This window comes from Tympanuchus pallidicinctus, unplaced genomic scaffold (genome assembly GCF_026119805.1).
Source record: "Tympanuchus pallidicinctus isolate F22 unplaced genomic scaffold, pur_lepc_1.0 scaffold23, whole genome shotgun sequence".
Taxonomy (NCBI): Eukaryota; Metazoa; Chordata; class Aves; order Galliformes; family Phasianidae; genus Tympanuchus; species Tympanuchus pallidicinctus.
In genome coordinates, this window is record NW_026294740.1 from 4,135,001 (window position 1) to 4,148,664 (window position 13,664).

Sequence of the window (13,664 nt, forward strand, 5' to 3'; positions counted from 1 at the left end):
TTCGATAGACCAGTCAGCACTGAGGGGAAGAAATATCAGTGTGTGAAAATGCAATACAGGTTTGTAACTCATGCAGTGATTCAGCAGAGACTCAGCGAACTTGTGACATTCTGCTAAAGGTTTGAGCTTGTAATGGCTCTCTGGTCCACAGTAAATCTGTGGTTAGCTGTTCTGGCCTGATACTCCTAGGATTTATTGGCTACTATCAGCCTGATTCACAATCTTGAGAGTAGCTTAGGAATCAGTACGTTTGTGTGTCTGAGAAGTTAACCTTAAATATAAGCAGAATTTAATACCTGAGTCTTACCTGGGGGGGTGGGGGGGAACTTACCTTCGGACTTGGTAAGTGGTCCAGAACTGAGCATGTGGATTCTTTTCCAGTAAGAAGTAAACTGTAGTTAAAATATCTTCAAAATCTGCATAGAGGAGGGGAGATTTGGGCAGCCGTAGTTTCTAGATTCTAAATACATTTAAATATGCCTGCTTCTATGAAATGGTAGTTGAAAATTAACGTGAGAATTGTGGGAGAGACTTGACAGCATGGCCTTGAGCAGCCAGCTAACGGCTCCACTTCTATTCACTTACCCTACAATAGTATTTGTATGATAGCTTAATACTGGAATTACTGCAAGAATAACAAGCTCAGGAACTATCGCTACAAGAAAGCTTAATAAATTGAGTCTTTGCAGTCTGTCTCCAGTCAGAGGTACCTGAAAGGTTTAACGTACCTTTTGGGTCAAAAAAGACATCGGATCCTAGAATTATGTCTACAGGAGCGAGAGAGAGCAGCTCTGGAGATACACGGCCCCAGGTGATGCCTATAACGGGTACGTGGGGTAGGTGGTTCATCAGGCAGCTCTGCTGGGAGATTTCCAGGCACTGAGGCAGCTGCTCGCTATCTGACAGCGTCACCTGAGCGCCGCACTTGGCAGCCACTATTCCGGGTAGGCTGACACCTGCACCGATCTGAAAGGACAGAAGGGAGCCGTGGATGCAGAGGGGGAGATGTGAGGGTGCTGCAGCCTGAGAGCCGGGGGTCGGGGAGGTGCATCCAAGAGCTGGATGAAGGAGTTCTGCAGGGAAGGGTGGATGAGATGTGCAGGTGTCTGAGCTTAGTGAAGCAGGGCTGTTTCTATGAGGGGACCCTGAAGCAGAAGCAGTGCGTGAAGTGCAGAACGTCTTTTTATGTGTGGTTGTGTGAGCTTGCAGTTCCCTGCCACCTCTGCCTAAGCTGTGCTGGAGCAAGAAGGGCTGAGATGTGATAGGGAACCGACGAGCTGGCTGGGATAGCGATTAGCGAGCGCGTTACCTCCAGCACTCTGCGGCCGGGCAGGGTTCTCCTGTGAAACCACACGTACTGAGCCAGCACCACGGCGCAGGGCCACGCGTACATGCCATACTGCGGGTCCAGCACCTGAAACACACGGCTGTGCTGCTGTGACTCCGTGCCCAGGCGCTCTCTGCCCCCCCACCCTCGGGCCGTACCTCGGGGACGCGCACCGCCAGCACCGCGCGCTCCTCTCCTCCCGCCGCGTCCCCCACGAAGCGGTACCGCCGCACGGCGCGCCGCGGCTCCCCCATGCCCGCGCCTCGCAGGCGGCCAATCGCAGGCGGCAGCGTGTGGCGCCAGGTCCCGACGGCCAATCAGAGCTTTCTCCCGAAGTGACGTCACGCGGAGCGCCGCGGGGCCCTCCGGGAACCTCTCGGTGCCTCACGCCGTGTCCGCGCCGGGTTTCCGCAAGCCGCCGCGCCGCCCTTCCCAACATGGCGGCCGCGCCGCTTCCCCCCTTTGTCCAATCGGCGCCCGGAGGCGGGCACGGCGCGGCGGAAGGCGGCCGGGAGGAGCGCCAATGGGAGCACGGCGGGGGCGGGGCTGCGGCGGCGGCGGCGGCAAGGGGGTGAAATTTCTCGAAGGTGCGGCGGGGCCGGGGAGCGGGACGTGGGTCGGGAGCGGCGGGTCTTCAACGCCGCCATGAATCACAAGAGCAAGAAACGGATCCGCGAGGCGAAGCGCAGCGCCCGGCCCGAGCTGAAGGACTCGTTGGATTGGACCCGTCACAACTACTGCGAGACCTTCCCGCTCAGCCCTGCTGCGTGCAAGGTGCGGCACCGAGCGGGGTGTGAGGGGAAACGGGAGCTGTGAGGGCGGGGGGGGGGATCGGGGGGTGTGAGGTTAGGGCTGGGTTAGGATTGAGAGAGGGGCTGTGGGGAACGGGGGAGGCGTGAGGGAAGCGGGGCGGCCCGGAGGGGACGGAAGGGCTGAGGGGAACGGGGGGGTCGGGGGAAACAGGGGGGTCGGGGGGGGGCTGAGGAGAACGGGAGAGCTGAGGGGAGTGAGGTGAGGCTGAGGGATGGAGGGGTGTGGGGAGGGTCTGTGCGGAGCCGAGGCTGGGCGGCAGCCGGGTGGACAGGGGTGTTCTCGCCGTGCTGGGGATGGTGCCAAACGCGGCCCGAGCCGGGCGGTGTGACCGCTGAGAGCCGGGCGCCAGAATTAGGGCTGCACCCTCAGGGAGCTTAAAATAAGGCGCAGGCGGTCTGACAGCCTCGCGGTGTGCGGAGCAGAGCCCGAGCGTGCAGAGCCTCCGTGCTGCTTTAGAGCACCTGGGACGTTTGTGCTAACAGCTGCTCTGTGCTCCTCTCTTGGTTTCGCAGGATAACGTGGAGCGGGCGGATGCACTGCAGCTCACCGTGGAGGAGTTTGTGGAGCGTTACGAAAAGCCGTACAAACCCGTGGTCCTGCTGAACGCCCAGGTGGGCTGGTCTGCACAGGAGAAATGGACTCTGGAGCGGCTGAAACGCAAGTACAGGAACCAGAAGTTCAAATGCGGGGAGGACAACGACGGTTATTCAGTGAAGATGAAGATGAAATACTACATCGAGTACATGGAGACCACGCGTGATGACAGCCCGCTGTACATATTTGACAGCAGTTATGGAGAGCATCCCAAGCGCAGGAAACTCCTGGAGGACTACAAAGTACCCAAGTTCTTCACTGATGATCTGTTTCAGTATGCGGGGGAGAAACGAAGGCCGCCTTACAGGTATGGCAGAGTGGCAGCTGAGGTTCCTTCCTGTGCCTCTGGTTATTCTGAAGTAAAATCGCTTTGTGTAAAGTGAAGCAGTAGCTTTGTGTTTGCTGTTCTGAAGTGCTTATAAGCCTTCAATGCACAAGAAGGGAAGAACAGATTTGTGAATCAGGATTTCTCGTTCTGTCACCAATCTATTTACCAGTTGGTTTCTTAATTTTTCTTCCACGAATAAATGCCAAGTGCTTGAAAGTTACCAAGATGAATTTCTTGCTGTGTGAAGTGCCTTCTGGCCTTCAGATTCAAAATGCCTCAAGATTTGCTCTTGGTTTCTTCTGGCTTATGTACAATGCAGGGCTTCATTTAATTATGGGTCAGTGCTTGTAAGGTGAAGATCTTAAACAGACTACTTTGAAGAGTGGAGATTACTTCTTAGCTGCCCTTCAGATGATGATGATACTGCATAATGTTTTTGCATGTATTTAGTCTTCAAACTTTTTTTTTTCCTATCTGATTAGAAGGCGAAGGAAATTGCATTTGATTACTGAAATGAAATGCACCAACCTTACATATTGGCTCCTAGGTACAAAGTAATTTCCATTTGCATTAATACAATGCTTTCTAGTGCTATGAGAATAAGTTGTAATTAAAGTCTTTACAGCCACATGATAATTGCTAGAGAATGACTTGCCCTCTGAGTGACGTGAGGTCCTGGTGTGGGTTGGTATTTTTAATGAAATAGGGCAAATATTGAACGAGGTACTAACAAATAATAGCTCAGTTGTGTTTTTCAGGCTTTTGTTTTTACAAAGTTGCAGGAGGAACTTTTTCTCATTGACTTCTAAGGGCATACAGTGCTGTGCTCAAATGTGAAAGCACAGTGCGTGCGGTCCCTGTAAGTCTCCAGCAGTAACTGAGGTACAGTGACAGAACTCCATCAAAGTTCCAAGTGATGGAGACCCCCCAGCTGTGACTCACACTGATACTTCTCTCCCCTGCACCCTCCACGCCCACAGGCATGAGCTGAACTCCTTGCTTGTGATGGAAGCATTCTTGCACTTTGTTCTGGAAAAAGTGGGTTGGTTTGAGGCTGTTCTCATTTTTCTGAGTGGTGTGAAAGGGCACAGCTACAGCCCTCACCTGGAGTTTGTATCTCTAAGAAAACATGGATGGAGAGCATTCAGCAGTTTAATGGCTTAGTGAAAATTCAACCAGGTGCTGTACTTCCTCATCATAAGAGGAAGATGTGCATGTCTTCTTATTGACGGCTGCTTAACGAAGTAGGAAGCCATTCAAAATGCAGTCATTGCTGCTAGCGTGCAGTGATTGGAAACCAGCTTAATTCACACCTGAGTTGGGAAGGGGAGCTGGAGAGTTTTGTGACTTGAGATGCTGTGACCCCTGGAGCTCCTCTTGTTGGTACCACAGCCTCGGGGGTCTGGATGGAAGAAGGCTCACGTTCATGCTGCTTTAGTTTCTTCCATCTAAGCAGATATTGTCCTTTCCTTCTGCTTTGTGGCAATAAGCCTCCTGATTCAGTTTGTTCTATCTGCTGTAATAGTGCTCTTGTGCTGCTGTGTTTAAACATCTGTGGCAGCTAAACTTTTCCATCAGAAGAAGTGAGCTTTACAAATCGGGAATGAGAACATCCACACCAAATCTTGACCAGAGAATAATCCCCAGCTACTTCAATATTGGAATAAAAAGCCTGTTGTAAATGAACAGAAGGCATAGAAGGAAGCCAGGGTTGCATAACTTCACTCTGTTCCTTACTTGTATTGCCTTTTGTTAGTTCCTCATTGTTCTGTGCCTCTGGGTTCCATTTATGAGTAGCAAGTTTTAGAAATGGAGAAGATTAGCAGAATCCTCCTGCATGATGAGAGCCCTGGTGCAGAGCATTGTGCCTTTATTGCATTCATAAACACTGCTGCAGAAATGGGAGTGCTTCTACCTTGAGGTCAGTACATGTATGAAAAGAACTGTTTCTATTTCATAGCTGTGTTTTGTTTTTAAAAGCTGTCTTCACTGTCCTGGCTCGCAGTCCTTCCTGTCACAGTTGGTGTTGGTTTTTAGGTTAAACCCACATCGCATCATTTGAGGATAAGTGGAGAAAGGAATCAAGGGGACTCCTTTGGTTTCTAACCGTATGCTGAATTAACAGCTATAACTCTGTGTGTGAGGAGAGGAGAAAGCAGCTACTGCTTGCTCTGCGACTGAAGGGTTGTGGCTTTTTTCCTGCAGATGGTTTGTGATGGGCCCGCCTCGTTCTGGAACAGGAATTCACATCGACCCCTTGGGAACCAGCGCCTGGAACGCCTTGGTGCAGGGACACAAGCGATGGTGCCTCTTCCCCACCAGCACTCCCAGAGAGCTGATCAAAGTGACGCGGGAGGAGGGAGGCAACCAGCAGGACGAGGCCATCACGTGGTTCAACGTCATCTACCCCAGGACGCAGCTTCCCACCTGGCCTCCTGAATTCAAACCCCTGGAGATCTTGCAGAAGCCAGGAGAGACTGTTTTTGTACCAGGTACGTAGAAATGGCTCCTGAAAGCAGATGTGGCAGAGAGAACTGGGTTTTTAACTTGTCTTGAGAAAGAAAGAGTGTTTCAGATTTCTTGCAGCTCATTTCTTGCAAAGGAAACTACTCTGGGCTGTTTCAGAAGGGCTGTGTGTTGTGAGGCTTTCTCTGCACTGCTCAGTTATTTCTGACTGCCCTGACATACAAACGGCCTGCAGTGTAGGATTGCATGTGGTGTGGGTGGCAAAACAAGTCAGACTTGCGTTGCACATTCGTAGGACTGTGATCCTATTAATAGGAAAACACTGAGACGTAAAAATAGAGAAAGCTGAGTATTTGAGTATTAGTAACTCTCAGACCCCAAAATGTTGGAGTTTATAAACACCACAGCATGATCACCACTGGATTTTGTAGCTTAGGCAGTCTGACTGCACGTGGATTTGTCTTGGCTGGAGGAAATACTTAAAGTCACTGATGCATTCCACCCACTTTTCCGTGGTTATGCTTAATCTCAAAATCAAAAGCTAAAGGAAGATGGGAATGGCATCCTTCTATCAGAAGATGGTTGTGCAACGTGTGCCTGCTGTAACTGGGAGCTGAGGTGGCAGTGGGTGGCGTTGTGTGGGTGAGCTCAGTGCCTGCAGTCTGACCTCTGGATCTTGCATCACGGCACGGAGCTGCCATCCACGTTGCCTGTGTTGCACAGCAGATTTCATGTCTGAGGAGTGCCTTGTGACTGCCTTGGCACTTAGTAGTGACTCCTCTCCCCTCTGTTAGGATTTTGTAGCTGTCAATTTCCATTAAACTGTTTCTTTGTTCTTTTTTGGAGGTTTTAAGTGGGTGAGAAGAACATGGCTGTCTATTCTTAGTCTGTGCAGGGAAACAATTTGCATCTATTTTTAAGTGAAAGGCTGGCCTGTAATCACAAGAACCTTGCTAATTCAGCGTGGAAAGTGTGCTCAGCTTGACAGAGGGTCTCTGTGCAGCTTGGGCTACAAAGGCTCGTGCTGTTAGATAGGCTGTCAGTAGGCAGCGTGCTGCTGTCAGCTCAGATCTTCAGTCACTGCCTGTGAGGTGGATAATTTGGCCAGAGCCATTGTGCAGCCTTCTGTAATGAGAACCTGCAGAGGAGCGGAATGAATTGTGAACTAAGGCTGAGGAAAGAAGATCTGGTGGGAGGCTCACCTGGGTTCGGGAGGCAGGGTCTGGTTTCTGCCTCTGCTGCAGGACAGAGATGCGTGGCAGCTGCTGGATGTGCAGCAATGCTCACAGTGCTGTGTTTGCAGGTGGTTGGTGGCACGTAGTTCTCAACCTGGACACAACGATTGCCATCACACAGAACTTTGCCAGCTGTACCAACTTCCCCGTGGTGTGGCACAAAACGGTGAGAGGGAGACCCAAATTATCACGGAAGTGGTACAGGTGAGAGGTTTAATAACTTTCTTTTCGTGTTACCTATAGAAATCAATGAAACAAAACCATCTGTTGTATAGTCTTGCTGTTGAAAGACTAATGCTGAAATTGGAACTGTGTTTAGGATCCTAAAGCAGGAGCATCCTGACCTGGCAGCACTGGCTGATTCGGTTGACCTACAGGAATCTACTGGTATTGCTTCTGATAGCTCAAGTGATTCTTCCAGCTCCTCGAGCTCCAGCTCCTCCGACTCTGATTCAGAGGTAACATATTTTTGGGGTCTATTTTTATCTAAAAGATAAATCTGTCACTCATTTTACCAAGCCGTGGTCGTTTATAATGGTGGCAAGTTGGCTGGTTTTCAAATGGGGAGGAGGAACGAGGTCCAGAGTAGAGACAGGCACAGCATGGGGCTGCCCTGAGCGCCTGGTGTGGGGTAAGTGCTTCACAGAGTGCTGCCTGCCCTTACAAAAACCCCCAAACCCTTTTAGGAGCCAAAATGAATGCATCAGTTGTCTCACCACAAACACACTGTAGCCTGTGCCCGATCTTAAACGTGCCTCTTTGTGGGTTTTCATCACTTAATTTAAAACGGATTTCTTCAACCTGAGCTGGTCTTTGAACAGAATTGTCCAGAATTGCCAAGGTGGTTTTTGTGCTGAACTCATGAGCACAGTTTGCTGGGTTTCTCTAAGCTCTGTTTTCATCTCTCCGTGCTTCAGTGCGACTCCGGCTCCGAGACAGAGGGGATGATGCACCGCAGGAAGAAGAGGAGGACGTGCAGCATGATGGGGAACGGCGATACGACTTCCCAGGACGACTGCGTGAGCAAAGAGCGCAGCTCCTCCAGGTGACCTGATGGCAGCTGCTGGTTGTTAGGAGGAGGAGAGGACAGCAGGAGGAGAGCTGAGATAGGGCAGGTCCTCAGGATAGAGGGATGGAGGGCGTTGCTCCATGCAGGACGTGAAGCGGTCGGCCAGTGCTTTGAATTACTCCAAACTGAAAACTAAGATTCATAATATATGTATTTTTTAAGTACTTTATCAAGTGCTTTTATTACTGTCCTAGTTCTATTTTTAATAGAGAATATATTTTTATATATATTTTTAATGGGAGAGATGGAATATTGTGCTCTTTAGAGAGCACGCAGAAAAGTGAACAGTTTGAGATGAGGAGCAATCAGGCCAGGCTCAGATTTGGATGCCTTGTCCAAACAAAACCTCTAAGCAGTTCTATGTTTTCTCTTATTATTGTCTGGATTACTTCAGTCTGGCCCACTGCTTTATCTGTTAAAGCCAACATTCTGCCAAAACGTAAGATGTCTGTGTTTGCTTATTTAAAAAAACAATAATACAAACTTCTCATTGGTCAGGCATTAAAAGCCAGGCATTAGAGAAAGCATTAACTCTGCAGAACCAAGAACATCTCTTGTTTGGGATAAGTTCTGTGGAGTTGCTCAGTTATGTGCAGAGTCACTGGGAGCTGATGAGTCAAACAGGTTTTTGCTAAATGAAGATTTTTTTCTCACATAGAAGAGGCCTGCCAGATTTTTTAAGCCAATTCCTCGTGGTTTGGTAAACCAACACTGCTGTATTGCTGTGTAGTTCCATTGCTGAGCTGTTGGGTGCGGTGACGCAGTGTGTGACCTGCTGAAGGTGTGCCAGTCATTTACCTGAGGAAGTCCAGACATCTGTTCTATACCCAGCGTTGTGCTCGTTAGGATGCTGCCTGAAGACCTGCTTGCTGCCATTCAGCTGCTGTGATGCACTGCTCTCCTGCTGGCAGTTGCTTAAGGTGCTATCAGACACCCTTTTGGCAGCCAGCTGTGTTGTCAGGCAGGCAATGAGCAGCAGGATGCAACAAACCATAATGCAGACCCTGCTGAAGAAGAGTGAAGAACGCAGCCCCTGTGTGCACAGCTGAAAGTCCTGTGCTTTCTTCAGTTCTTTGCACTTCACATTTGCAAAAAGTAGCACCTTACCTAGAGCCAGCTCTGCCTGGCGCGCCGCTCTCCTTCCTGTGGGCTGGCTGCTCCTCTCTGTGAGCACGGGGTGGGATTTTGGCTCCAGCACTGTGATGGTTTAGTTGATAGAAACGCATTTTAAACATAAAATCCTACCTGTGGGAAGTGCGAGCACACAGTGAGCCTGCAGGCTGTGCTTTGTGCCCCAGGGTGAGGGGAAATGCTGCAGCTGATGACGGGAAGTTGTACTTCTTTTTTTTGACAGGATTAGGGAATCTTGTGGAGGCCGCAGTTACCCCTGAGAGATAAAGCACCACCCAGAGGCAGCTGCCCATCGGAGCTCCGTTAGCAGCCAGCCAGCTCTGTCCTGCCCCCTTCTGCTCCTGCTCCTCACAACCCTTGTTGGTCTCTTCCCTTCAGTCCAAACATCTTCATTCTGTGCTGTCGAAGGTTGGCTCCTTACTAACTGAAGGGGGGATGCCCCGACTCGTGCAATGCTTTGTCCCCTCTGCGCCCCGAGCGAGTGCACTAAAAGCCCATCCGTGGGTGTGGACATGCCAAGTATTGAATGGCTTGTGTAACTGGCGAGGAAGACAACGGTCAGTTTTTAAAGAACTTTTTAAAACCAGCAGGTAAACCTAGAAACCTGCCTTGCTTTGATACTGTCTTATGTTTACATGTTGTCCTGTACACTTGAGGAAGGGAACAGCAGCCCTTCGGCCCAGCGGGATGGCGGCGGAGGTGGGATGGATGCTCCAAGCACTGAAGCCACTTCAGTGGAGTTGACTGCCCACCTGAAGCATCTTTTGTGCTCTTAATCCACACGTACACGTCTGAAGTGCATCCTTTTAACCAGCCACGATCCATTTACCTTTGCTCTGTGCAGTGACAGATGCACTAGCACCTTGCCGTAGGAATCTCGATGGAGCTGGAGAATCCTGGAGTTTCTTGCACAGCAAAAAACATGGGGGGAAAAGTCAGCATTTGCCAGTAATGACACTCCTTTAGGTGTAGGTGTGATGTTCAGCACCGGGCAACAACAGACAAAATCTGACTCGTACATAGCAACAACAGTTGCTGGGCTTTAAATACTGAGCAGTTCTGGGGCCGTGGACTTGTTTGGGCCGGTGTGGTTCACGTGTGTAAATGGCTTTTCTTTGAGGCTATGGCTTCAGAAACGTGCAGTGCCAATTTTAAAGGAGTGGGAGGGGGGCGTATTGTTGTGTGATGCTTTATACAAATGAAATGTGATGTTTTTAGTCTGTGTAGGTGCGTTTGTATCACGGCAGGTAGAGCTCTCATCCCCAAGGGATTTGTTGGATCTGCTGTTCCTTTCACAGGGGCTTTTGCTGGTAGTGTCAGCAAAGAGGTCTGTCTTCATGGAGATGTGCTGAGAGGAAGAGATCCTTTCTAGAAGAGATCCTTTCACAGTGCAGCCAGGAGCTGGCTGTGTTGGGATGCTTCCTTGAGTGCTCTCCTGAGGCCCAGGAGGTGGTGTTATTGTATATTTACATCTCACATCAGCCATTCTTTGAGAGAGGCAGGTTGAAAGCAAAAGTGACGTGCATGTACTGATCCTGCATTGATGCCCAGAACTGGTGGCTGAATTAAAAAGCAGATTGGCAGCCTTAATTGTTGTATCTGCTGGGTTTGATGGCAGCCGGAATGTTGGATTTTATTTATTTTAACCCTGTCTCGTTCCTGTTTAAACACTCTCTCCCTTCTTGGAGATCGGGCTGGGTCCTGTTGTACAAGGGAGCCCAAACTCCATTTGGCAGGAGCTCAGCTTCTGAAATTCCAGCACCAGTCAGTTCATGTAGGAGCAGTGTGTTGGTGAGGAGGGAGAGAAGGTTTGTTGGTGTACTCCTTAGCTGTCCAGACCCCTGCATTTCTTCTAGTAACAGACATAAGTGCACGTGGACATGCCTGCCCTGTAGGGCCCTGCAGATTATTCCAGATTACTTCACTTTGAAGCAAACTTCCCAAACCAGTAGCATTTCTGCCCAGGGTTGCCTTTTATTTCCTGCTCAGTTGAACAGCCAGGAGTCTGCACAACCCATGTAGTCCTCAGAGCAGGTAGAAGAGCTGCTGCCTTTGGAGGAATGGAGAGACAGGAGTGTGCTGTGTTTGAGGAGGCTGCCTGCCCTCCTTGGTGCTGCAGTTGCTGTGTATGGAAGGTCTGTAGCTCGCTGTTGGGTTTGGCATGCAGAGATCAGCTTTGCCATCTTGAAGTCTTGCAGCACAGGCCGAGCGCTGCTCCACCAGAAGCACAGCAGGGAAGATCCGAAGCGCAGAGCATTCTGTTCCTTCGTGCCTGTGAACTCTTCATGGGGTGAAATGAAGCAGTTTCTGCTCAGACGCTGCGTTTGTTGAAGGTCCCTTACAGAAAGGCAGTGTTTGGAATGAACCCCAGCACCGCCAGCTCTGCAGGATGGGAAGCAAAGCTGTGTGTGCTGCCTGGGAACTGGGACTGCTGGGATCTCTGGTTCTTCCTTTACAGGCTCTTGCCTCGACTGAGCTGGTGAGCTTCTGTCTTTGTTAAGAAGGGGCAATACCTACCTCACAGGGGTGTTGTGAGGCTGAAATGTGATTACTGTGTAAGATGCTCTGACTTCCTTCTCCTATGAGTTTTCCAGCAATACTGAGCAAGCTGAGGCTTCCTAACCAGGCGTTAGCTCTTCCTAGCAGAAAACATTTGGGATGTCGTGCAGCACTTTTGGCCACATGGTTTGCTCCGGTGGTCCTTCCAGAATTGCTGCGTGGTACATAAATTGATAGCAGAATGAGGCTTTTTGTCTGACCGGAATTGAACATTTGGCATTTTGTCACTTGCTCTAAGCAGGAGGTTCTGCTATTTTGCTAGATGAGGATTTAAAAATAATAAGAAATGAAGTGGGTAAGTTAACTGTGATCAGGGCGCTGGCCTTACAGCAAGAAGGGGATGTTCCCCAGCCCCTTCCGTGCCAGAGCACAGCGTTGAAGCTGCTCCTCGTGCCTGGATCCGTGCGTGTGGGAGGCTGGCTGGGGAGCGCGTCTGTGCTCTCGCTTCTCCACACTTGTGCTCCTTGCAGCGTTGATGTTCTTCCTAACCCCGCTGCTTCTGCCTACTGTAGAGCCATGGATGTAGCAGACCCAGCCAGCCCCTCGTTGCCCTGAGCCCCACAGCAGCACTGCTCTGCTCAGCCCCGTGCTCAGCCTGCTCCACTGGGGCTGCTGGCAGCTGCGTGCTGGTTTGGGCTGGGCTTCCTGGTGTTGTGCCTGCCCTGCCGAAGGGAAGGGAGCCGAGAGCTCTGCTCCCCAGCGCAGGCTTGTTTGCTCGGGGGGTTCAAGAGTAAATTAATGCCCCTTCAGAAGTGCAGCACACAGCTCAGCACTGCTGCTGCACAGTGCTTGGGGACAGGTGATGCTGAGGAGGCGCTGGCACACAAATCTTCCTCCCTTCTGCAGCTTGGGTGGGCTGGCTCTGCGTTGTCTTCTCAGTTACGTGCTTGGAAGGAAGACAGCAGCTTCTTTCATAAGAAATCCAGAGCCTTTTCCTCCTCCAATCCCCAGCCGTTATGGGGTGGAAAGCAAGGCTGCTGACTGAATCAGCTGAGATGGCCGTGTGTGCTAATCTAATGGAAATAAACCTTGCAACAGGAATTCCTCTTGCATTCCTCTTGCAAAGGAGGGAAGGAAGAAGCAAACTGATCCGTTCAGCAGCCTGCCTGAGCCCCCAGCCCTGCCTCTGCCATCAGCTGCTTTTACGGCCCCGTCCAGCAGAGCTGGGATACTCTTAACTGTCTCGTTTGGATGATTGTGGTTTTGCTTTTTATTTGAAATAAAATCAATTATTTTGCATTCTTTTGTTTCTTAGTCACTTTTTGAACTACTTTTAGTCGCCTTCCGAAGATCCACACCTTCCTTGCAGCACGGTGGGATGCCGTGGGGCTGCGGGCTGAGATTGGCTGCAGAGCTGACAGAAGCGCGTCGTAGGTCGAAACGCTGCCCCGGCCCTCCTGCCGAGCTGCCCCTCGTGCTCGGCCCGTCGCGGCGGATGGGCGATGCTGCCCGAGCCGTGATCGCCGCTCCCTCAATCCTCCTTTGTCGGCTGAGCTCTGCAGCTGCCCCTCTGTCCTCTCCTCCCCCTCGGAGCGCTGCGTCAAAGCGGCCTTTGTGCCGGCACAGCCGTGCGGGGCTCCGACCGGCAGAGGGCAGCGCGCTCCCGGCTCTGCCTTATCGCAAAACCCCGCCGCCGCGCTCCTGCACGGCTACGGCTGTAGAAACGCGCTGCTGGTAAAGGAAAGTGGATGCCGTGGTCGGTGGTGCTTCCAGCACCGGCACCCGCCCTGCCGCAACGCCTTTGCGCTGAGCTTTTTGCCCCGCTCCTATTGATGCTCCTCAGCACGGGGCAGGGCTGCCGCCGCCTTTGCGTCACCTGCATCTGACGAGTCAAACGTGCGTGGAAGTTTGCGCTTAAGAACGCGCTTGGGAAGGAGCAGCTGCCCGCTGAGCAGCGCTGAGCTGCGGGGCTGCTCGGATGCTCAGAGCCCACAAAACACAGAGGGGAAGATCAGCACCGTGACGGGTCGTTACTAAGAATACAACGATCTGCACGCAAGCAGCGGCTTGATAGGATTAGCGATAACGATAAATGGCAGTGAGGATCGGGGATGGCTCCTCTTCCTTCCTCTCTCCCTCCCCCCCCCCCCCCCCCCCCCCCCCCCGCGGGGATTTAATCCGTTTTTCTTCTGTTTTCAGCCG

At 51.3% G+C, this 13,664-nt stretch overlaps 2 protein-coding genes across 3 annotated transcripts in view; one reads left to right on the forward strand and one right to left on the reverse strand.

The window, feature by feature from the left end:
• The window catches only part of METTL23 (methyltransferase like 23), a 2,580-nt gene extending 799 nt beyond the window's left edge, over positions 1-1,781 (reverse strand). The window contains exons 1-5 of one of the 2 annotated variants that reach the window (XM_052688135.1): positions 1,486-1,781; positions 1,310-1,427; positions 729-966; positions 332-416; positions 1-19 (exon numbers count right to left, since the gene is read on the reverse strand). The exon at positions 1-19 is cut by the window's left edge and continues 799 nt beyond it. In XM_052688135.1, the coding sequence (XP_052544095.1) occupies positions 1-19; positions 332-416; positions 729-966; positions 1,310-1,427; positions 1,486-1,766 (741 nt within the window). In that variant the 5' untranslated portion in view covers positions 1,767-1,781. The remainder of the gene's footprint in view (positions 20-331; positions 417-728; positions 967-1,309; positions 1,428-1,485) is intronic. The other variant, XM_052688136.1, reaches the window with a different exon arrangement.
• A 95-nt stretch (positions 1,782-1,876) lies between these two features.
• On the forward strand, positions 1,877-12,761 carry JMJD6 (jumonji domain containing 6, arginine demethylase and lysine hydroxylase). The gene is made up of 7 exons (XM_052688134.1): positions 1,877-2,101; positions 2,653-3,041; positions 5,268-5,554; positions 6,832-6,967; positions 7,083-7,221; positions 7,681-7,808; positions 9,187-12,761. Exons 1-7 carry the CDS (start codon positions 1,973-1,975, stop codon positions 9,221-9,223), a joined length of 1,245 nt encoding a protein of 414 aa, XP_052544094.1. The 5' UTR covers positions 1,877-1,972; the 3' UTR covers positions 9,224-12,761.
• The last annotated feature ends 903 nt before the right edge of the window (positions 12,762-13,664 follow it).